Source organism: Pituophis catenifer, unplaced genomic scaffold (genome assembly GCF_029215685.1).
Source record: "Pituophis catenifer annectens isolate HBS135680 unplaced genomic scaffold, rPitCat1.0.hap2 SCAF_4, whole genome shotgun sequence".
Classification (NCBI taxonomy): domain Eukaryota; kingdom Metazoa; phylum Chordata; class Lepidosauria; order Squamata; family Colubridae; genus Pituophis; species Pituophis catenifer.
In genome coordinates, this window is record NW_027256884.1 from 66,707,347 (window position 1) to 66,730,376 (window position 23,030).

The window sequence follows — 23,030 nt, forward strand, 5'->3', positions numbered from 1 at the left end:
CGAGGCCAGTTGGGAGCCACCAGCAGGAGCTCCGCTTGTTCCTCCAACAACTTCCGAATCACCTGAGGGATCAGGGGAACCGGAGGGAACACGTACAGAAGGCCGGGCGGCCAGCTGCATCTGAGCGCATTGTGGGCCTCTGCCCTCGGGCACGGGTAACGTGTCACAAACCTCGGGAGTTGGTTGTTCGTCGGGCTGGAGAACAAATCGACAGTGGGCAGACCGAAGATGGTGGTAGCCTCTTGGAAGATGTCTGGATCCAGTTGCCACTCTGACTGGTCTATCAGCTGTCTGCTGAGCCAATCGGCCCGGACGTTGTCTACGCCCGATATGTGATCGGCCCTCAGAGATAGAACGTGACTCTCGGCCCAATTCAGGAGCTTCTCGGCCTCCAGCATCAGTTCTCTTGATCTCGTGCCCCCCTCCCTGTTTATATGGGCCTTGGCCGTAATATTGTCCGTGAGGACAAGGACATGACGGCCCAGCAACTGGGATTGAAAATGGCAGAGAGCCAGTCGAATCGCCCTCAATTCCAGAAGGTTGATACTTCGGTTTTGTTCCGAAGCTGACCAGCGGCCCTGCACCATCTGATCGCGAAGATGGGCCCCCCAGCCTGAGAGGCTGGCATCTGATGTCAGGGTCACTCGATCCGGGAGTAGAAAGTGTGACCCTAGAAGAATCTTGGGGCCTATCCACCAGTTGAGGGACAGAACAATTTGAGGTGGCAGAGATACCTTGTGGAGAGAGTCGCTGCGGCCCGAGCGTTGAAAGGGGAGCAGGAACCATTGCAACGGTCTCGTGTGCCGGCGAGCCCACGGCACGATGGAAAAACAGGAGACCATTTTCCCCAACAGTTGGGACAGTTGAAGGAGAGGAACCGAACGTTTGGACCGAATGAGATGAATCAGGTCGCGAATACTCCGAACTCTGTCTTGGGAAAGAAAAACCTGACCTCGAACCGAGTCGATCAGCGCTCCCAGATGCTGGAGAGAAGTGGATGGAGAGAGATGACTTTTCGGGAAGTTGATTGAAAAGCCGTGATCCTGAAAGGCTTTGATGACCAGGTCCAGATCCCGAGACGCTTGACTTCTGGAAGATGACAGCACCAGAATGTCGTCCAGGTAGCACAACACTCGTACAGGTACCTTCCGGAGGACAGCCGCCACGACCGCTACCAGCTTCGTGAATGTCCTTGGGGCAGAAGACAAGCCGAAGGGCATCGCACAGTACTGATAGTGGTCCTCCCCAATTTGGAACCGAAGAAACTGACGGTGGGCCGGAAGGACCGGGACGTGCAAGTAAGCTTCCCTGAGATCTACTGATTGAAGGAAGTCGCCCCGACGAATCCCCATAAGAATAGACCCCAGGGAGTGCATCTTGAATCTGCGGTAGAGGACCGACAGATTCAACTGCTTTAAGTTTAGGATGGCCCTCCATCCCCCCGAATGTTTTGGAACCAAAAAGAGCGTGGAGTAGAACCCCTTGCCACGTTGATTCAACGGCACCGGCTCTATTGCATGAATGAGGAGAAGATGAAGAACCTCTTTCCGCAGCAACTGGTCCATGTCGGGGGACAGAAGAGTTGGACATCGGACGTAACGAGATGGAGGGCGACCCACGAACTCTATGGAAAGACCGGAAGAAACTGTCCGTAGAATCCATGGCTCCTTGGTTGACTGTTCCCATCGGTGGCTGAAGAGTTGTAGACGACCGCCAATGGGATCCTGCAATTCGTAGTCATTTTCCGCGACGGGCTTGTCTGTAGCCGGAACCTCTGAAGGGACGTTTGGCATTGTTGGATCTAGGCCTGTCCCGAAAGCGCTGTCTATCCGAGGGACGATCGTTTCCAGAGAAGAAGGCACGTTGGGAATAGGGGCCCCCGGGCCCCGACGAAGATCGAAAGGGCTGGCGCTGGGAATAAGGTGCGTAGCGCCTTTCTGGTCTGCGGTAGGAGGATGCTGGCATAACCTTCCTTTTATCCTTGTCCTCGACTAGGACAGGATCGAGCGCAGAGCCAAATAGGTTTGGAGCAGCATAAGGCGCTGCTGCCAACTTCCACTTCGTTTTCGCGTCCGCCCTCCAGTTCCTGAGCCAAAACAACCTGCGAGATGTTATAGAAGCAGCTAAGGCCCGAGAAACAAACTTCACAGAATTTAACGAGGCGTCCGCCGAATATTCCGTGGCGGCCACTATCTTATTAATATCTTGGTGAAGGCGAGTGTCCTCAGGCGGAAGTTTCTCCTGGAGTTGCCTTAACCAGAGTAATGACGCTCTATTAAAAAAGGAGGTAGCAGTCGCGGTCTTAACAGCCCAGGAAAGGGACTGATGCTCCTTGCGAAACGAGAGTTCAGATTTCCTATCCTCTGATTTAAGGGCATCCAATGAATCTGAAGACAAAAGCGAAGTGGAGGAGAGATTCGCGATCGGGGAATCGACCACAGGCAGTGCCAGCAAGGAGTCCAGCTCCGGAGCTCCACAATACAGCTTCTTATCCAGAGTAGTTGGCCCCATCAAAGAGCCTGGCTGCGACCAGGGGGACTTCAGAACGTCAGAGAAAAGTTGAGGACAAGGAATATAGTCCTTCTCCGGTTTTGACGATGAAAACAACGCGTCTTGAGGAGCCGACACAGAAGATGGATCAGCGGTTGGAACCCCCATATTGGTCGTCTGGCGAGCCTTGTGGAGCAGTGATCTAAAGAGCGAAGGTCTGAACAGACCAGAGAAGGCGGGAGCATCCGGAGGGAGGTCTTCATCCTCCGAAAATTCCATGTCTTCCAACCTCTCCTCCTCCTGGTCAGACTCGTCCGACGAAACTAGGGCCCGCCGAGATGGGGACTTGGAACGCGCCGGGGCCGCCGGACGGGTGGCTGACATAGGCGCCAACTGAGGCTGCTGCAAAGAAGTCTGTTGTATCCCGGCAGCCAGCAGGGATGACAGCGCATTGGATAGGATGGCCTGGAAGTCCGGTGGAGCAGACAAGAGTAGACCATCTGGACCCCGAAGGCCGGCGGCAGTTGGGGTAAATGTCGCCTCCGCCCGACGTGGAGGTGGAGGAGGACTTTCGCTGAGGCCCACCGCAGAGACATCAGGTAAGGATAAAGAGGTCCTTTTGGAGAGGGCGCGATGGACACCCGAAGACTCCTTGGGAGCGGAACAAGGGTCATCCAAGGCAGGATCTATATGGGAAGCTGCAGCCCCATGAACTGCGGAAGCCTGCTCATGTGGGGCCAAAGGTTGGTCGGTTTGAAAGACAGAAGCCAACCTGGCCTGCCTGGCTCTGTCATACTGCCGCTCAAGCGCCCTGTGGCGACGCTGGGCGTCCCTATCTGCTGCCAGGGAAGGCCTGTGGCGAGACTCAGTTGATGTAGCAGCAGAACGGCCACGGGAGGTTGACCGATGTTTGGTCTGTGCTCTGGGAGGACTAGGCTCCAGTTCCGGGTCGGAGGACAAGTACGAATCCGCCATTGCAAGATGCAAAAAAAGGCTCCCTTAGGCCTCAAGTCAATTAACCCTTTGTCTTCCTCCCTTTTTTTTTTTTTATTTATTTATTTATTTTATTTTATTTTTTTTTTTATTATTATTATTATTTTTATTTTTATTTTTTTTTATTTTTTTTTTAAAGGGAAACTAAGAAGACAACTATGTACAAAAAAAAAAACCAGCAATGGCACCGGTTGAGGGTGATGAGCAAACCCTGGTTAAGCAATGGCCAACAGTGAATGTCCAGAGGCACGAGTCCAGAACGTGTCACAAAGATACCAGGCAAGCCCTCAGACCCAGCTTCGCAGGGCAGCAAGGGGCAGAACGAGGCAAGGGTTCCAAAGGGAGGCTCCAAGGAGAAACGCCACAGAGCAAAAAAAAAAAAAAAAAAACGCCTCAGCCACGACCAGATAGAAAGGGCGCAGAAAATGGCCGCCCACACGTTGACAAAATGGCGGCCGCAACACAAACTGATCGCCCCAGCAACAGCGGCAGCAGCGAAAGGCGGGAAAACAGGCCAGGGATAAAGAGCAGGGAAAAACGCCGCTCGTAGCGCTGGCGTCGAGACTGCTCACCACCTGCAGCGTGCAGCAACGTCTCCGGCGATCCCGCTGACGAAATGAAGGCCAGGCGAGAGGCAGCCGATCCCAGGGGAGACAGTCAGCTGTCCGATCCTCAGAGCCTGCAGGGCGAACCGTGCAACAGCTCCGGAGCCGCCCCTGAGAGAGCCAATGATAGATTCAAGGCGTGGGGGGGCAAAACGGCAAACCGCTAGCCTCGCGCCCACGCCGGCGGCTGAAGGTAATTAAGGGAACCGCCCCGAAGGGTCGGAATCCCTAGCTGCTGTCTGACAGCCGTCAGACGCTTCGGGGGAAGGCGGGCTGGCGCCCCAGAGCCGCCACTCACCCCAGGCAGCTTTCGCAAAGGCTCTCACTAACCGAAAAAAATTTCAATCAAAAGAAATAAAGAAAAGCCTAAAACGGAAAATTCCCTAAGAAGAAATCCAAGGCAAGGCACGGAGAGAAAAGGAAACACACCAGTTCACAGTGACTGAGTGAAAAGACTGGTGCATTATGGGAATGGGAGGCGTGGCCACAGCACGGAGAGAGACTCTAATTAAAATATCACCCAGTCAAAGTGAAGCAAGAGGAAGAGATCCCGGCTATGGACTGCAGGAGCAGTACTCTGGAAAATACAAAATTCTTGTTATTCTTTTAAACTATATTTTTATGACATATAAACTGATATATGGACAAGAGTATTTTCTGGATCCTGTTTACAATTAAAATACTTATTCTTCAACATTGAAAGGGCAATAAACTAGCCCCAAGAATTAAATAGACTGCAGAATTTATATATTTGCCACTTAGAAATTAATACTAATTGGATAGTTTAGGTATGGATGATTACAATGAAATAGGGCTAGTGTTACGGAATTATATAAACTTTAAACATATATTTGTGTCTGGGAATACATGCCTCTTATGTTTTTGTTTCATTTTATTTCTCCATAACTTTAGTACAGTTTATCTTTTTCCTGGTTTTTGTTTCTATTAATAAAAGTAATTTATAACTTCTGTATTTTGCATTAGCAAGTTTCTAGGCATTTTTGAACTTACTGTTAAACATTACTATTTCTTGACTTCTGAGTTTCTTTGGTATTTCAGGGAATTTAAGCCAGAATTTAATACTTGGTCATGCTTGTTGAGAACCTGTGAGCAGGTATCCACAGCATGCAGCCTTCCTTGCCAGTTTTCCACTAACTTTCTAGGGAGGCTAGCAGAGAAAATTGCAAATACTGATCATATGACCACAGGGCACTTGGCAACCAATCATAAATATGAATAGGATGCTAAATTCCCGTATCACAACCACATACATGACAGAAGGCCTTTACAAACTGTAAAGCAGCCTTTCTGAGCTGTCATAATTTTGAATGGTTGTTAAACAACCAATTGTAAGTTGAGGATTTCCTGTATTTGTTCAGTAAACCTTTAAAACTTTTTAAAGTCTATTAGGTTTGAACTACTCATGGATTTATAACATTTTTAATGTATCTAATCTCTATTTTGATTACATTTAGGGACCCCAAGAGAGAAAGGCATCTACTCAATTTGACACTGTTGTTATATAATATCAATCAATCAGAATAGAGCTGGAAGGGACCTTTGAGATCTTCTAGTCCAGCCCCTGCTCAAGCAGGAGACCATACCATTTCAGACACATAACTGTCCAGTCTCTTCTTAAAAACCTCCACTAATGAAGCGCCCACAAGTTCCGAAGGCAAGCTGTTCTACTGGTTAATTGTACTCATTGTTAGGAAGTTTCCCATTAATTCCAGGTTGCTTCTCTCCTTCATTAATTTCCATCCATTGTTTCTTGTCCTGCCCTCTGCTGCTTTGGAAAATAAATTGACTCCTCCTCTTTGGGGCTGCTTCTCAAATACTGGAATACTGCTATCATGTCCCTGCTAGTCCTTTTCTGTAGACTAGCCAAACCCAAATCCTGCAACTGTTCTTGTTGAGGGTAAAACTGCCTTCTGCAAAGTGGTGCAACGGACCATACAGCGAATAGATACGTTGCTTAGCAAAACACACAGATATTCACAGACTCTGAACGTTTAAAGAAAAATAAACAGTCTTTACTTGTAGTAAAACAAACAAACTTGGCTTCTCAAAACAAAGATAACACTTCTTCAAATAATCACGGTTCAACACAAAAACATAGTTTGCTTACAATTCCAGTTCTCTTCAGTAACACAGACACAGTTCCTTTCAGCAGTTCAACCTTCTAATAGCAGGAGCAGAAGTGAATGAACTTCCTGCCTTCTTTTATGTCTGCTTAGCACAGCCAATTAGTCATCTTGTAGCAGTTAAAGTTACAGAACATAATTTTCTATATATTACCTACCCAACCATAGGATAAGCATCCAACAGTTCTTCATAAGTTTTAATCTCCATGCCTTTAATCATCTTAGTTGCTCTTCTCTGCACTTTTTCCAAAGTCTCAACATCTTTTTTGTAATGTGGTGACCAAAACTGGATGCAGTATTCAGGTGTGGTCTTACTAAGGCTTTATATAAAGTGGTGCTAATACTTCACATGATTTTGATTCTATGCCTCTGTTTATACAACCAAGGATTGTATTAACTTTTTTGGCTAATACAATTTGGCTAGTCAAGGTTAACTTTAGAACTAGGCTTGGTGACTAGGAAAGCCTATTTTATCTAGTTCATTTTACAATAAAAGTATCAATTTCTGAAAATATTAGTAAATGCCTTCATATAATATTATCAACAAAATACAGTCTTCGCTTAAAAAATCAGAACATCGAAACACATGGCTCTAAAATCTTGTTATACTAACCTGTAACAACAGATGTATGTTCATCTCCACATGACATGTGTAAAGGCTTGTCATTTTTAAACCAAAACTGGCTAGGTACATTTTCTGCAAATTTGCTTTTCCCAAATGTGAATATAGCACCTGATTCTAAAAAGAAAACACTTAAATATTAGTCTGAAATCAATTTTATATAATTTTACTAACAACTAATTTTGCCACTTAATGTCAAAATAGTGGCATTGTATACTTTTCTTTTTCAAAGTCTTAATTTTGCCCATATAGATGCAGACATTTATTCCATAATTAACTATTACTTACACCCCAATAACAATCAAATAGTATCAGGACTTCCGGCAGTGACGTCTGAGCGGAGTGGGTAAGGGTGCGAGTTACAGCTCCCGAAAACCCAATTAATTCCTGGAAAGGAGGCATTTCCAGACCCAGAGGGTTTGGAAAACTAAAGGGGAAGGCTTTGAGATCCGGGCGAGACGCTAGCGCCCAGGAGAATAAAAGCCGGACCCCTTAAATCCGGCAGGAAAAAATCTGTCTTCAGGGCAGATTGATAGCGATGGAAGCCGCGTAGCGAGGAAGCAAAGAGTGTTATCAGCGTTGGTGGTCGAGAAGGATTTGGATTCGAGAAAGTGAGAACACTTATAAAGGAGTGAGAGAGACGCAGAGAGCAAAGAGAGCGGCGATCAGGAAGGAGAGCGCTTAATTAGAGATGATCGAATGGAGGCAACAAAATAACAAGCAGTGGAAGGAGTAATCAACAGAGAAGATACAAAATAACATTTGGACTTGAACTCACTGTGGAGAAAGGGGGGAAAAAGGGAGTACAATTTGATCGTGAGGAAAATCAAAATTACAAATTGTGGAACTATAGTTTAAAAAGTTTCCCTTCTTTTCCAGTTTATTTCAATTGGTGGATTTGACAGACCTGGTGGATTGAGGAGGGGGTATTCTGGAAAGAATCTTATAGACGGATCTGTGGACAATTGGGGATTTATAAACAATAAAAAGAAGAAAGAGTGGATAGAGTCAATTAAAAGAAAAAAAATAATAATAAAAATGACATAGGATAAAGAAGAAGGAGCTGGAATGACGTAGAGACTGTCTGTAAGAATTGGAGTGACTAAGCGGAAATGGGGACAGAAATGATCTGATGCAATAAGGAGTGGAAACAAGAATCTCAAAGGAAAGACTGGTTGGAATCTAATATATCTATATCTATCTATATCTATATCTATATCTATATCTATATCTATATCTATATCTATATCTATATCTATATCTATCTATCTATCTATCTATCTATCTATCTATCTATCTAAGATATATATATATATATATTAGATTCCAACCAGTCTTTCCTTTGAGATTCTTGTTTCCACTCCTTATTGCATCAGATCATTTCTGTCCCCATTTCCGCTTAGTCACTCCAATTCTTACAGACAGTCTCTACGTCATTCCAGCTCCTTCTTCTTTATCCTATATATATGTTTTTCCTCTAGCCAGGTTTTCCCTACGTAACCAAGGTTTTTCTGCAGCCCTAGCTCAGTAGAATCACATCCACTCGATTCTGGGCTTTTTTCTTTTCTGGTAGCCAGCAAGTTCTTCCTGCTGGTGGGAGACTTATATAGATCTATTTCTAGCTTGTTTGCTTTCATCAGTAAGCCACATCCACATCTTATCCTCCCTGTAAAGGTATAGTATCTATTTTCTTACTTCTTCGTAGGGTTTATGTGTGTTTTTCCTCTAGCCAGGTTTTCCCTACGTAACCAAGGTTTTTCTGCAGCCCTAGCTCAGTAGAATCACAACCTGGAAAACCTGGCTAGAGGAAAAACACACATAAACCCTACGCAGAAGTAAGAAAATATATATATATATATATATATATATATATATATATATATATATATATATATATATATATATATATATATATATATATGTTTTCACGGGTATATATGTGTGTACAGTTAATATCTCGGGTTTCTTCCCGTGTAATTGTAAACATATCCTTAAAAGGGTAGTAGCGACGTTTCGACAAAATCACATTTGTCATCTTCTGGCTGAAGTTCTCGGTTTGGTTCTTATGGGCAAACTGTGTGATCGTAACTGATGTTTTTCTTTGAAAAGAGGCAAAGGTGTATTCTGATTGGACGACAGTGTTGTTGTATTCTGATTGGCTGATGACATAGCTGTATTTTGATTGGGTGGAAGCGCTGTTGCTTGGTTGTGGGTTAATGGAAAAGTTATGCTGGAAATGGTGGCAACACAGGCATTATGATGAATCTTTGATCTATGGTTTATATTTTCTGTTAAGATTCGTCTGTCTATGAGAGCAGGTTTCCAAATAATAGGCAGACGGGAAGTGTCATCACGTTTATTCATACAATATGGTCTTTTCTCTATTTCAATGGCCTCTCTGATTATTCTGCCATTGAGATGTTCTATTTTTGCAACTGTTTTTGTGTTATTAAAATTAATATTATGTCCTGTGGCATTTATGTGTTGTACTAATGATGATGTGTGTTCTTTCTTTTGTACTGAATTTTTATGTTCCTTGATGTTCCTTCCACCCAATCAAAATACAGCTACGTCATCAGCCAATCAGAATACAACACTGTCGACCAATCAGAATACACCTTTGCCTCTTTTCAAAGAAAAACATCAGTTACAATCACACAGTTTGCCCATAAGAACCAAACCGAGAACTTCAGCCAGAAGATGACAAATGTGATTTTGTCGAAACGTCGCTACTACCCTTTTAAGGATATGTTTACAATTACATGGGAAGAAACCCGAGATATTAACTGTACACACACACACACACACACACACACACATATATAAATTTGATTTATATGCCGCCCTTCTCCAGAGACTCAGGGCGGCTTACAGTGCGTTAAGCAATAGCCTTCATACTTTTGTATATTTATACAAAGTCAGCTTATTGCCCCCACAAACTGGGTCCTCAATTTACCTACCTTAGAAAGGATGGAAGGCTGACTCAACCTTGAGCCTGGCAAGATTCGAACTTACTTTAATTGCAGACAGCTGGTGTTAAATTACAGTGCCTTGTCTGCAGAGCTATCCAGGCTCTTTAATATTTAATATTTAATGTACTGATAAAAATAGCAATTGAAGAGGGGTAAAATATTGTTTTGTGGATAATATTTGAAAAAGGGAAAATATAGAAGATACTATTAAGATTATTCTGACTTAATTTTTTTTTTAAAAAAAAATAGATCCGAATAAGAAGTAAAGGGGAAGAAATAACTATTTGTATTGTTGATATTATTTGATATTATATAATAATTATAGTGAAATCACTTGAAAAAAAAGATAATATCTGATCAATTAACAATTTGGTTTTTTGGGGAGGAAAGGTTGTTAAAGAGTATTTGAACGGTAAAATTTTTACTTGAGTGGTGGTGAATAAATTGAAGGATTTGATATATAAGACTTACTAGAAAAAGTTAAAGAATGTTAATTCAGAACATAGAATATTGATATAAACAAAAAATAAAGCTACAATCCATACAATAAAATACTTATATGAATAGAGCTACATAGATATACTGAGAAATAGAATTAATTAAAATAAATTTGAAGAGTGTCTCGAGACAAATAGAAGAACACACGTATATGATTTTGTGGAAGAACTTTACAAGAAGCTTAATAATGTCAACCACAACAACAGTGACAAAAACTGGAAAAAAAACAACCTCTAATTTAACTTCTACGGCTTCCCCAGTTACTCAGCGGTCAATTGAAAACATGTTAGGAAAGGAAAAAGATAAAACAGAGCCAACAATGAATAGCATGCAAATTATGCTCCAAACGATTCAAGAGACTTTAGTGAAGTCACAAGAAAGAATGGCAGAAAATCAAGAAGAGGCTAGGAAACACCATCATGAAATTAAAAGTGAAATAGAAGTAAAGGAAGATTTAAAAAATATGAAGGAAAAGATGGAAAATTGCAGAAAATGAGCGGAACGTTAAAAAAATAGAAACCAAAGTAGACCAACTAGATTATAAATTAGAAATGGCGGAGCAGAAGACACTGCAATTGAATAAAGAACTATCAGATTCAATCATCCTCCTGGAAATGGAGAAAGCCTCTTTTTTCTTGCGCTTCCAGAATGTGGAGGAGAAAGAGGAAGATTTGGGGGAGAAAATGATTGAAATAATAGCAGAATTAATACAGAGAGACAAATTGGAAATACAAGACATCATAGATTAAATTTACCAAGTTCACAACAATTCATAAGAAAGCACCGTCTAGCACGTGAAGTACATATAAGATTCACCAAAAAAACAATGAGGCGAAATTTTCAAAAAACCAAGCGAAGAGACAGTTACATACAAAGGAAAGGAAATCATAATTCTAAAACAAATCCCACAAAGAATTTGAGAACAAAGACAACAGTATCATTTTTTAACATCACACCTTATTAAATATAAAATAATGTTTAGATGGATTATCCCAGAAGGAATTCTGATTACATGGCAGGACAAGAAGTATAAAGTTGATTCAATAGAAAAAGCTCAAGAATTTTATAATTCTTGAGGGAAGAATCACGGATTGTGGACATTTTGCCTGATTTTTAGGACGCATTTAAGATATTTTTTGAGTACTGGAAAACTTTGAAAAGTGAATCCTAGTCATTCTGAAAATGGGGGAGTTTTATCATTCTTGAATGTTATAATTCTTGAATTTTATAATTCTTGAGGGAAGGAATCACGGATACCGAGAGTCTTGGATTATTTCTTCATTACATCGCCGGGGGGGCAGACCATCCTCTCTTTTGTCTTTGTGATTCTGGACTGGTCGCCGTGAGAGAGCGGTCATTGAGACTTTATTCCCCCCCTGGATTGACTTATTATAGCCACAAGACTTCCCATCGCCGTGAGAGGGCGGTGGTGTTCTTATGTTCCAGTGTATTTGGTCTTCCTGTATAACAGCCTCCTTCCCTTCTGTTTTAACCATCTTCAACACCCTAAAGAAGAATTGTCTTGCATCACCTCCAGTCCTTTTCTGTCCTCGATGTATTCAACTGCGGAACACCTTGCTCTGCGAGATTCCTCCCTCTCGCAGGTCTGGCCCTCTCAGTTATCGAGGGCTGCCCTTGATGACTGGTTTTGGAACCCCGAGAGGTGGCATGCTAAGAACCGGGGGCTTTGGGGTTTTTTAAATAGATTTTTAGCGTCAATTTTAAGGGGACCCGAGAGGAGGATGGTTTCTAATGTAAATAATGAGGCTGGTGGGTCTCTTAAGGATCAACAGCCCAGCCAGTTGGATGGGCTCGACGGGTTGGATGGGGATGGGGGCGAAGATGAAGTGTGGGGAGGAGAGGGACATTTTATACCTGTGATGGTAGGGAGGGGCAGAGGAGATGGGAGACGGGGCCGGGGACCCCGCACCCGTTGTATTCGGGTGGTGGTGCGCTCCCACTCCCACTGTTCATCCTGCTTCCCGGGGGTGCGAGAGCGAGGAACCCTGGACTCCGACTGGTGTATGTGAATGCCAGGTCCGTAGCGAATAAGGCCCCCCTCATACAAGATCTTATCAACGAGGAGGGCACGGACCTGGCTTGCATTACGGAGACCTGGTTGGAGCAGGAGGGGGGAGTGCCTCTCTCTGACTTATGCCCCCCAGGCTTTCGTGTACTGAACCAGTCGCGATGCCAGGGAAGGGGTGGGGAGTGGGGGTGGTTATTAGAGAAAGTCTTAGTCCTAGGGAGGTCACTGTCCCTCAGATAGGCGGGTGTGAGTCTCTCCTATTGAAGTGGGACCCTGGAGTTCAGTCGGGTTTGTTGGTAACGTACCTATCTCCCAGCTATGTGGCCACTACCCTGCCCGCACTGCTCAATGTCTTGGCCGAAGTGGCAGTTGAACTCCCAGCCTTCTGGTTGTGGGAGATTTCTTTTTTTTTTAATTTTAAAAAACAAACTTTATTGAATTTAAAAATATTAACAAGAAAAAAAAGAGAAAATATACAAATTTTCTCACTCGTAAAGTTTACATTTTCAATCCACAGTTACACTAACATACTAAATACGTGATTATATAAACACATATATACAAATATACAAACAGTGACTTATTTACCTATTCTATCTTTCTGACGGTGCATTTTTTATTATTATTATTATTACTTGCATTTCCCCTAATTCTTATCTTTACCCTTTTTTGCTTTGGTTTATTCACTTATACCATCTATTCCATACTATAAAATATTTTGAGTCTTCCTTGTCTTTTAATTCTAGAGTTAATTTATCCATTTCTGCGCATGTGTAAATTTTTTGAATTACTTCCTGATCTGTTGGCATACGATCTGTTTTCCACAGTTGTGCTATAGCCAGTCTGGCCGCCGTAATTATGTGTAGTGTCAAATATTTTATGTCTTTTCTAATATTCCTTTTTATCATGCCTAATAAGAAAACTTCTGGTTCTAATTCAATTTCTTGATCTATTATTTCTACTATCCATGTTTTTATTTTTTTCCAATATTTCTTTATTTCTGGGCAAAGCCACCAAACATAGAAAAAAGTACCCTGAGCTTTTTTACATTTCCAACAAACAGGTTTTATATTCGGGTACATTTTCGCTAGTCTCGAGGGAGCTAGATACCATCTATACCACATCTTATAATGGTTCTCCTTGTATGCTGCCAATTTTGTCATACTATAATTATTTTCCCATACCCTTTCCCAATCTTCTAACTGTATATTATGCCTGATGTTCTTTGCCCAGGCTATCATCTGTCCTTTTACCAGTTCTTCTGCCAAGTCAAATTCTAATAAGTATTTGTAAGTTTTTGAAACTAGTTTTCCTTCTTTGGATTCTAATAATTTATCTAATCTGTTTGGTTTTGGATCTATTCCTCCCTCCTCCTGATCTTTTCTGTATCTTATTTTTATTTGTGAATAGGGCCACCAGTCTATTAATATTCCTTGTTCATTGAGTTCTTCCCTTGTTTTCAAAACTCCTTGTGGATCTAATATTTTTCTGTATCTTAACAGTTTTTGTTTTACTAATAAACTGGGATGGGTTATTGCTTCTATCGTTGATAACCAGCTGGAAACTTTCATATGTTTGCTTTTTATCTCTTGCCATATGTCAATTAATGATTTCCTAATAATATGATTATTAAAATGCTTGAATATTTTATTTCTAGGACTCCATAGAAAGGCATGCCATCCCTTCATTAAATCGTGGCCTTCTAATTTTAATAATCTTTGATTTTCCAGGGTTACCCATTCTTTAATCCATGTTAAACTTGAGGCTTTATAATATTTTTCCCATGCCGGGAGTCCAAATCCGCCTCTAGTTTTATCATCTTGTAGTATATTTAATTTAATTCTTGATTTTTTCCCTTCCCACACAAATTTTGTAGTTATTTTGTCCAAATTGCTAAAAAACTTCTTGTCTAATTTTATTGGGATTGTTTGGAATAAATAAAGGAGCCTTGGTAGTATATTTGATTTTATTGCTGCAATTCTCCCCAACAGTGACAATTTTAATTTTCCCCATTTTTCCAAATCTTCTTTTATTTTTTGGACCAAAGGTCCATAGTTATTCTCTTTTATCGTTGTACTTCTGGCTGTCATGTTTATCCCTAAGTATTTCACTTTTTTAACTATCTGCAATCCTGAATCTCTTGCTAATTTCTCTACCTTTTTTGCTATTATATTTTTTGTTATCATTTTAGTCTTCTCCTTGTTAATTTTTAGACTGGTTACTTTTCCAAATTCTTCAATTTCTTTTATTAATTTGGGTGTTATTTTTACTGGATCTTCTATGAAGAAGACAAGGTCATCCACAAAGGCTTGGACCTTGTATTCTTCCTTTTTTACTTTTAATCCTTTTATTTCTTTATTCGACCTAATTCTAATTAACAAGTTTTCCAGAGTCATAATAAAAAGTAAGGGTGCCAATGGGCAGCCCTGCCTTACTCCTTTACTTATTCCAAAAAATTTTGTTGGGTCCCCATTTACTAATACACTAGCCTTTTGGTTCTTATATATTGACGATATCATTCTTGTAAATTTTTCTCCGAAATTCATATTTTTAATTTGGTATGTCATAAACTGCCAGTTGACTTGGTCAAATACCTTTTGTGCATCCATAAATATCAGTGCTACCTGTCTTTCTGGATGCATCTCATAATATTCTAAAACATTTATTACCATTCTTATATTATTTTTTATTTGTCTTGTAGGCAAGAAACCGTTTTGATCCTGATATATTCTATTATTTAGTATTTTTTTCATCCTATTTGCAATTATGCCCATAAAAATTTTATAATCGGTATTTAATAAGGAGATTGGTCTATAGTTTTTTATTAATGTAGTATCTGCTCCCTCTTTCGGTATCAGGGAAATATATGCTTCCGTCCATGTATTTGGTAACTTTGCCTCCGTCAATGCCTCATTATATAATTCTAATAATGTCTCATTTAATGAGTCCCCTAAACTTTTATAAAACTCCATTGGTAGACTGTCGGTCCCCGGTGTTTTGTTATTTTTTTGTCTCTTCAATGCTTCTTTTAACTCCCCCATAGTAATTTCCTTGTCTAGTAATTCTTTTTCTTCCTCTGTTAATATTGGCATCCCTTCACCACTTAAGTATTTTTCTATTTCCTCTGTTGTTACTTCATCTTTCTCATAAAGCTCTTAATAGTATTGAATTATTATCTCCTTTTTCTTCTCTAAACTCTGTTGGATTATACCCTTTTTGTCCTGTAATTTTTGAATTATTCTTTTTTCCCTCTCTTTCCTCAACCTAAATGCTAACCACCTCCCCAGCTTGTTTGCTTGCTCGAAGTAATTCTGTCTCATGTATTTCAATGTCATTGTGTATTTCCCCTGTTCTAATATGTTCAAATTATGTTTCGCTGCCATCCAATTAACCCTAATTTGTTCATCTCCCGGATTCCCTTGTAACTTTCTTTCCCATTTTTGAATTTCTTCTAATGCTTTATTATAATCTTTTTCCCTCTCTTTTTTCCATTTTGCATTATAGGCTATCGTCAAGCCTCTTACATACGCCTTAGTTGTGTCCCATAAATTTTGTAGGGAGGTGTGTTGTTTTGTGTTTTCCTTATAAAACAATTCTAATTCCTTCTCCATGTACTCCTTATATTCCTTTTCTTTCAGGGTCTGTATATTCATTGTCCATCTACTTTTTTTTCTCCACCGTCCCTTCCATGTTAACATTATTGGGTTATGATCCGCCCATTTATTAGTCAATATTTCAATGGATTCTATTTCTGGCATCAACGTATTAGTAACCCATGCCATGTCTAACCTGGACCAGGACCTATGTGGGTTCGAATAGTATGTAAAATTTTTAACTTCCGGGTTATAAAATCTCCAGCTGTCTACCATATTTAACTCTTCTACTAAGTCTTTAAATGTTCTAGGCAATACATTTTTCTTATTTTTATTTCTCTGACCACTTTTATAATCTTTTCTTATGTCCATAATCGCGTTAAAATCACCAATCAAACACACATTTTCTATTTTTTGTTCTATTATTTTCTCATGTACATTTTTATAAAATTCTAATTGTCGGCTGTTTGGAGCATATATAACCACCAATAAAATGTTTTTACTGTTGATCTTCAACTCTACCATCACTGTTCTCCCTATCGTGTCAACATATTTTAAATTACTATCTATTCCTTCTTTCACATATACTACAACCCCTCTTTTTTTCTCCTCCGCCAATGCTACATATGCTTTGCCTAGTTTCTTATATCGTACATACTTTTCATCTTGTTTTCTTATATGTACCTCCTGGGGGCACACAATATCTGTTTTTTGTTTCACAATTTTTCTTAAGATTTGGTGTCTTTTGGATGGTGAATTGAGACCGTTTACGTTCAAAGATAGAATTTTTAACTCTTGTTCCATTTCTTAATGGTTTTCCTGTTGTTTCTTTTTTTTTCTTCCTGTTCCTTTTTTCCCCCTTGTTTGTACTCCTTCTTCCACTTGAATCTCTCCTTCCTCCTCTTCTCCTTCCTTTGACACTCTTTCACGCTCTCATCTCTGTTTTCCTCTGGCGTTCCGTTCCAATTCCTCTTTACTATTACTTGTTATTTCATTACCCATCATTTGATCATGTAGTTCTCTTGCTTTGCTTTGTGTGTCCACCCTTATTTTCTTTCCCTGCCACGTTACCAGCATCCCTTCTGGTATTATCCATCCAAAGGGTATATATCTCTTGTTTAGTAACATGGCTAAAAACCAATAATCTTTCCGCATCTCTCTTATTCTTTTAGGGATTTGTTTCAGGGTATTTATTTCTTTGTTCCTGTAATACATGGGATCATCCTTCGTTATTTTATATACAATGTCTCTGACTTTTTTTCTCACAAATCGTATATGTACTTCCCGGGGTAATTTGTTTTGTCATGCATAATTTGTATGGATTCTGTATACTTCGTCCAATTCATTTATTATTTCGTCCTTCTCTCTTTGGAGGGCGTCTATCATCTCCACCATTACTAACATTAGGTCCTCCTCTCTGTCTTCAGCCACACTTTGGAAGCGTAAATAGAATTCAGCTCTTTCCATCTCTAATTGTGCCACAGTATTCTCTAATTCTTTATTTAGTCCCATCATTTTCAAATCTAAAGATTCCAATTTTTCTTCAGTCAGTTCTGTTTTCTTTTCTATGGCTATTATCCTTTGATTGTTTTTTGTTATAATTTCCTGTATCGAATCCATTTTTTCATCTATCTTCTGGATGTCACTCTTTACCTCTCTCTTAACCTCATCCATGTCCTTCCTGGTTTCTTCGTGATTTCTGGTCATACACTCCTGCATCTTAATCATAGTCTCTTGTATTGTCATGAGTGTGGCCTGCATTGTTGGCATACTTAATACAGTTGACTGCTTCTCTGATGAAAACATTCCCTCTAGGGTCTTCTGTGTCACTGGAGAGGCTGATGGTCCGGTTAGTATTGATGCAGTTTTCTTCCCTGTTTTCAGCGTCGTTGTAGTGGTACTCATCATCTCCTTAAGTATTCTGTATTGTTCTACCAATATCTTGTCTACCTTCTCCCAAATCACCATCCAAATTCTATATAACTTCTTTCTTTCTCTACTTTCCTTCTTTTTTTTCCCCTTCTAACTTGTTTTCATGTATTCAGTTCCTTAATACTTATGTTATACAATTTCTTATAAATACAATTTCTCCAAAGTCAGCACTCCTACCTATTAATCAATCAATTAATCAGTCAATCTATCTATTGTTCAATCAATTAAATAGTAAATACTTAATTACTACTATATAAATTACTACTACTATGTAAATACTTAATACTGTTATAAATACTAAACTTAAAATGACCTTATAAGCACTTAAATAAAATCTAATACTTCAATAATTAATAATTAATAATCTATACTTAGTTGTAAAACAGTTGGTAACAATTGCTATAAATTATTATATATATGAAAATTTGCAGTTATAAATAATTCTAAAAGATATTCTAAAAAATATTTACAGGTTATTTATGAGTTCAGTATAAAATATGTACTGTTTTTATTTCTATAACGTTTCAATTAATTTACTACAAAGTCAATAAGAATAAATATGGAAAGACTAACAAATTACTATAGGTGTGTGATTATATGCAGAAAAAGAGGGGAAAAAAGAATAATGCTATATTATCACGAGTTCTTTTTATCCAAGTTGTAAATTTTTAGAAAAGTTTCCAGTATCTAGCCTTTTCTTCCGTTTCTGATTTCTTTTCTGGCTTAGAATGATTCAATATGGCGATCTGCAATCTGCACAGTCACACGTAAGCGTTTCTTACTTTGCCAAACAACCTCTTTCTTTCCGTTGGGGCAGCTAAAAAATGGTTGTGGGAGATTTCAATCTGCCATCGATCGGCAAGACATCGGAGACAGCTCGGGAGTTCATGGCCTCCATGGCAGCCATGGACCTGACTCAGGTGGTGCAGGGCCCAACTCATAGGGGTGGACACACACTTGACCTGTTTTTTCTCTCTGGGCAGTGGATAAATGGCTGGGGTAGGGGGGAACTCTCCATTGCCCCCCTGTCATGGACTGACCATTCCCTCCTTAGACTGGACTTTCAACCCAATCCTCGCTGCTGGGAGGCGGAACCAGTAAAATGGTTCCACCCCAGGCGCCTGATGGCCCCAGAGAGATTCCTGATGGAGCTTGGGACATTCCCCGCTTCCCAATCCCGCGATTCAGCCGAGGCACTGGTAGCATCCTGGCAGCAGGCGGCTGCCAGAGCCTTGGACCGAATCGCACCTTTGCGGCCTCTGACCCGACGCAGATCCCGGGTGGCTCCTTGGTTTTCCATGGAGCTCCGGGAAATGAAGTGTCGGAAAAGACGCCTAGAGGAGCGTTGGAGGTCCTCCCGGTCTGAATCTGATCGAACACAGTTAAGAACCCATATTAGGTCTTATCTTGTGGCGATGGAAGCGGCGAAGCGGGATTACTTTGCTGCTCTCAATGCATCTGCAGAAAACCGCCCAGCGGCCCTGTTTAGAGTGACCCGCTCTCTTCTCAATCAGGGAGCGAGGGAAGACCTCTTACAGGGCAGAGCTGAGGGTTTTGTACAGTTTCTGGGCAGAATCCATCCAGGAGACTGGGGCATGTCTTGGGAGTAGTATTTGGGTTGAGTTTGACCCTGTTTCCGTCGATGAAGTGGACAGGATAGTGGGTAGACTGGATGCCTCCACGTGTTTGTTAGATCCGTGTCCCTCCTGGCTTGTTTCGGCTGCCCGTGAGGTGACTGGGGACTGGATCTAGGCAACTATCAATGCTTCTCTGAGGAGGGGGTCTTCCCCGCCTCTCTTAAGGAGGCAGTGGTTCAACCTCTCTTCAAGAAGCCTGCCCTGGATCCAGACTCACTTAATAACTATCGGCCTGTCTCCAACCTTCGCTTTATACCGAAGGTTGTTGAATCCGTGGTGGCGCAACAGCTCCCACAATTCCTGGAGGAAACGGAGTTCCTAGACCTGTATCAATCGGGGTTCCAGTGTGGGCACAGCACGGAAATGGCATTGGTCGCGCTGGTGAATGTTCTCTGGCGGGCCCGGGATGGAGGTTGTTCCTCCATCCTGGTCCTACTTGACCTCTCAGCGGCTTTTGATACCATCGATCATGGTATCTTACTGCAGCAACTGGGGGTTTGGGGGTAGGAGGCACTGTTTTACAGTGGTTCTCCTCCTACCTCTCAGGTCGCTCACAGTTTGTATGGGCGGGGGGACAGAGGTCGGCCCCGAGGCCCCTAACCTGTGGGGTGCTGCAGGGTTCGGTTCTCTCCCCCCTACTCTTTAACATCTATATGAAGCCGCTGGGTGAGATCGTTTGTGGTTTCGGGGTGAGTATCATCAATATGCTGATGATACTCAGTTATACATCTCCACCCCGGACCACCCCGGGGATGCCCTTTCTGTGATGTCCCGATGCCTGGAGGCGGTGCGGGCCTGGATGGGTAGGAACAGGCTCAGACTCAACCCCTCCAAGACTGAGTGGCTGTGGATGCTGGCACCTCGTGTTCTAGAGGTCCCATCACTTGTGATGGGGGGGGAGGTACTTGCCCTCCCCCATCAAAAGGGCCTGCAACTTGGGTGTCCTCCTGGATTCCCGGCTGTCGCTGGAAGATCATTTGATGGCCATGACCAGGGGGGCTTTCGTGCAGGTTCGCCTGGTGCACCAGTTGCACCCTTTCCTAGACCGAGATGCTCTTCCCACGGTCACCCATGCCCTGGTTACTTCTCGCTTGGATTACTGCAACTCCCTCTACATAGGGCTGCCCTTGAGGTGCACCCGGAGGCTCCAGCTGCTCCAAAATGCGATCGTGTGGGCTTTTATGGGAGCTCCCTGTTACTCCCGCATAACACCTCTCCTACGCGAGCTGCATTGGTTACCAGTGGTCCTCCGGATCTGCTTCAAGGTGCTGGTACTTACCTTTAAAGCCCTACATGGCTTAGGTCCGGGGTATTTGCAGGACCATCTCCTACCCGCCTCCCACCGTCCTGTCCGCTCTCACAGGGCTGCCCTCCTCAGGGTACCATCGACCAGATAATGTTGGCTGGCAACGTCCAGGGGTAGAGCATTCTCTGTGGGCGCCCCTGCCCTCTAGAATGAGTTACCCATCTAACTCCGGACAGCCCCTGATCTATGCTCCTTCCGTCGAGGCCTAAAGACTTGGCTGTTTCAACAACTGGGCTGAGTCCGATTCTTGGGTTGTATTATTTATTTATCCTGTTTTAATTGTTTTTTAATTAGGATTTTCTATTATTGTATGTTTTTAATTTGTGTTCACCGCCCTGGGTCCTTTGGGAGAAGGGCAGCATATAAATAAATGAAAATAAATAAATAAATAAATAAAAACTTCCTGGAAGAAGAGCAAGAAAATAAGGACGAATCAGAAAGTAAAAGTCAAGAAGAGGATCAGCAAGAAGAGATAGAAAGAGAAAAAGAATTTAAGAAAACCCAAGAAAGAGAACGAGAAGAAAAAGGAGCAAGAGGAAGAGTAAAAAGAGAGACCAGAAACACCAAGAAACAGGCACAGTAGGAGATTGAAGAGGCAGTATCTCTATTTTCCGTGAACATCAATGGTTTAAACGCACAGAAAAAGAGGACACAAATATTCACAAAATTAAAAAAATTAAATACGGATGTGATTTGCTTGCAGGAGGTTCATATAAAAACAGGATTTAAAAAATTACTAGAAAATAAGAAATTAGGAAGACTACATGTATCATTATTGCAACAGAAAAAAAAGAGGAATTGCAGTTTATGTAAAAGAAAGAATAAATTCAGAACTAGTTTATGCAGATGAGGAGGGTAGAATTTTGATGCTAAAACTAAATACGGAACATAAACAAATTCTATTGGTAGTAGTATATACCCCAAACATGGATAAAATTATTCAATGCGCTGAAATGGATAGGTTAACAAAAGAGCTAAAGGAAAAAGAAAAAGGAAAAAGAAGAGACAGAGCATTATAAAATATGGGATAAATGGTACCAATGGTATAACGTCACTATTGAAGAAATACAATTAGAAGAAAGATAGAATAGAAATGTAAATATTTACACAACTAACTCCCCACGGGCGGATAAATTTATAGAGGGAAATTTAAAGAGAAAGATATAATCTCATTATGTACTGTATATATTAATAAGGGGGGAACTCTTAGGGGATGAAAATAAGGGGGGGGAAATGGAAAAGAAAAGTATTAGAGTAAAATTAAGGGGAATAAATACAACTGTATTAGTTGGAAAACTAATACAAAACAAATGCTTCAAAAGTTTAATTTACTTATATGTTATTTGTTGTGTAAATGTTTTTATATGTGTTTTATATGTGGTTTATATGTGTTTTAATAAAGTTTATATTTTTAAAATTAAAAAAAACAGGATTTAAAAAATTACTAGAAAATAAGAAATTAGGAAGACTACACGTATCATTATTGCAACAGAAAAAAAGAGGAATTGCAGTTTATGTAAAAGAAAGAATAAATTCAGAACTAGTTTATGCAGATGAGGAGGGTAGAATTTTGATGATAAAACTAAATATGGAACATAAACAAATTCTATTGGTAGTAGTATATGCCCCAAACAAAAATCAACAGGAATATTACAAAAAATTACATAATAGAATATTGGAACAAGAGATAGAAAATGTGTGTATGATAGGAGACTATAATGCTATAGTTGACAGTAAAAGAGATTATTACAGCAATAAGAAGAAGAAAAAAGGAAACACTTCCTAAAGAATTTTTTAACATGATATCAGAACTAAGTTTAAGGGATACATGGAGAGAAATTAACAAAGAAGAAAGACAATATATATATTATTCGCATCTGCATCAATCTTGGTCCAGGATAGATATGGCCTGGATGACAACACAATTACAGTTAGAGTTAGAAAAAATAGATATAGGAACAAACGAATAGGCTGACCATAACCTGATAATTATTCATTGGAAAGGACAGAAAAGATATGAGATGGACCTTGAATCAAACCATATGTAAAGAGAAAGAATATAAGCAGTTCTTAGAAAAAAGAATTAGAGATCTTCCTAAGAGTAAATAAGAAAGAAGATACGTCAACCCAAAATTTATGGGACATATTAAAAGCATATATTAGAGGGTTGACAATTGCATATATGGCAAAGAAAGGAAAAGAGAAAATG

At 40.7% G+C, this 23,030-nt stretch overlaps 1 protein-coding gene across 2 annotated transcripts in view; it reads right to left on the minus strand.

The window, feature by feature from the left end:
• The window catches only part of RPGR (retinitis pigmentosa GTPase regulator), a 106,566-nt gene that overhangs the window by 79,382 nt on the left and 4,154 nt on the right, over positions 1-23,030 (minus strand). For both annotated transcript variants that reach the window (XM_070944212.1, XM_070944211.1), the window contains exon 2: positions 6,846-6,971. In XM_070944212.1, coding sequence (XP_070800313.1) covers positions 6,846-6,971 — 126 coding nt within the window. The remainder of the gene's footprint in view (positions 1-6,845; positions 6,972-23,030) is intronic.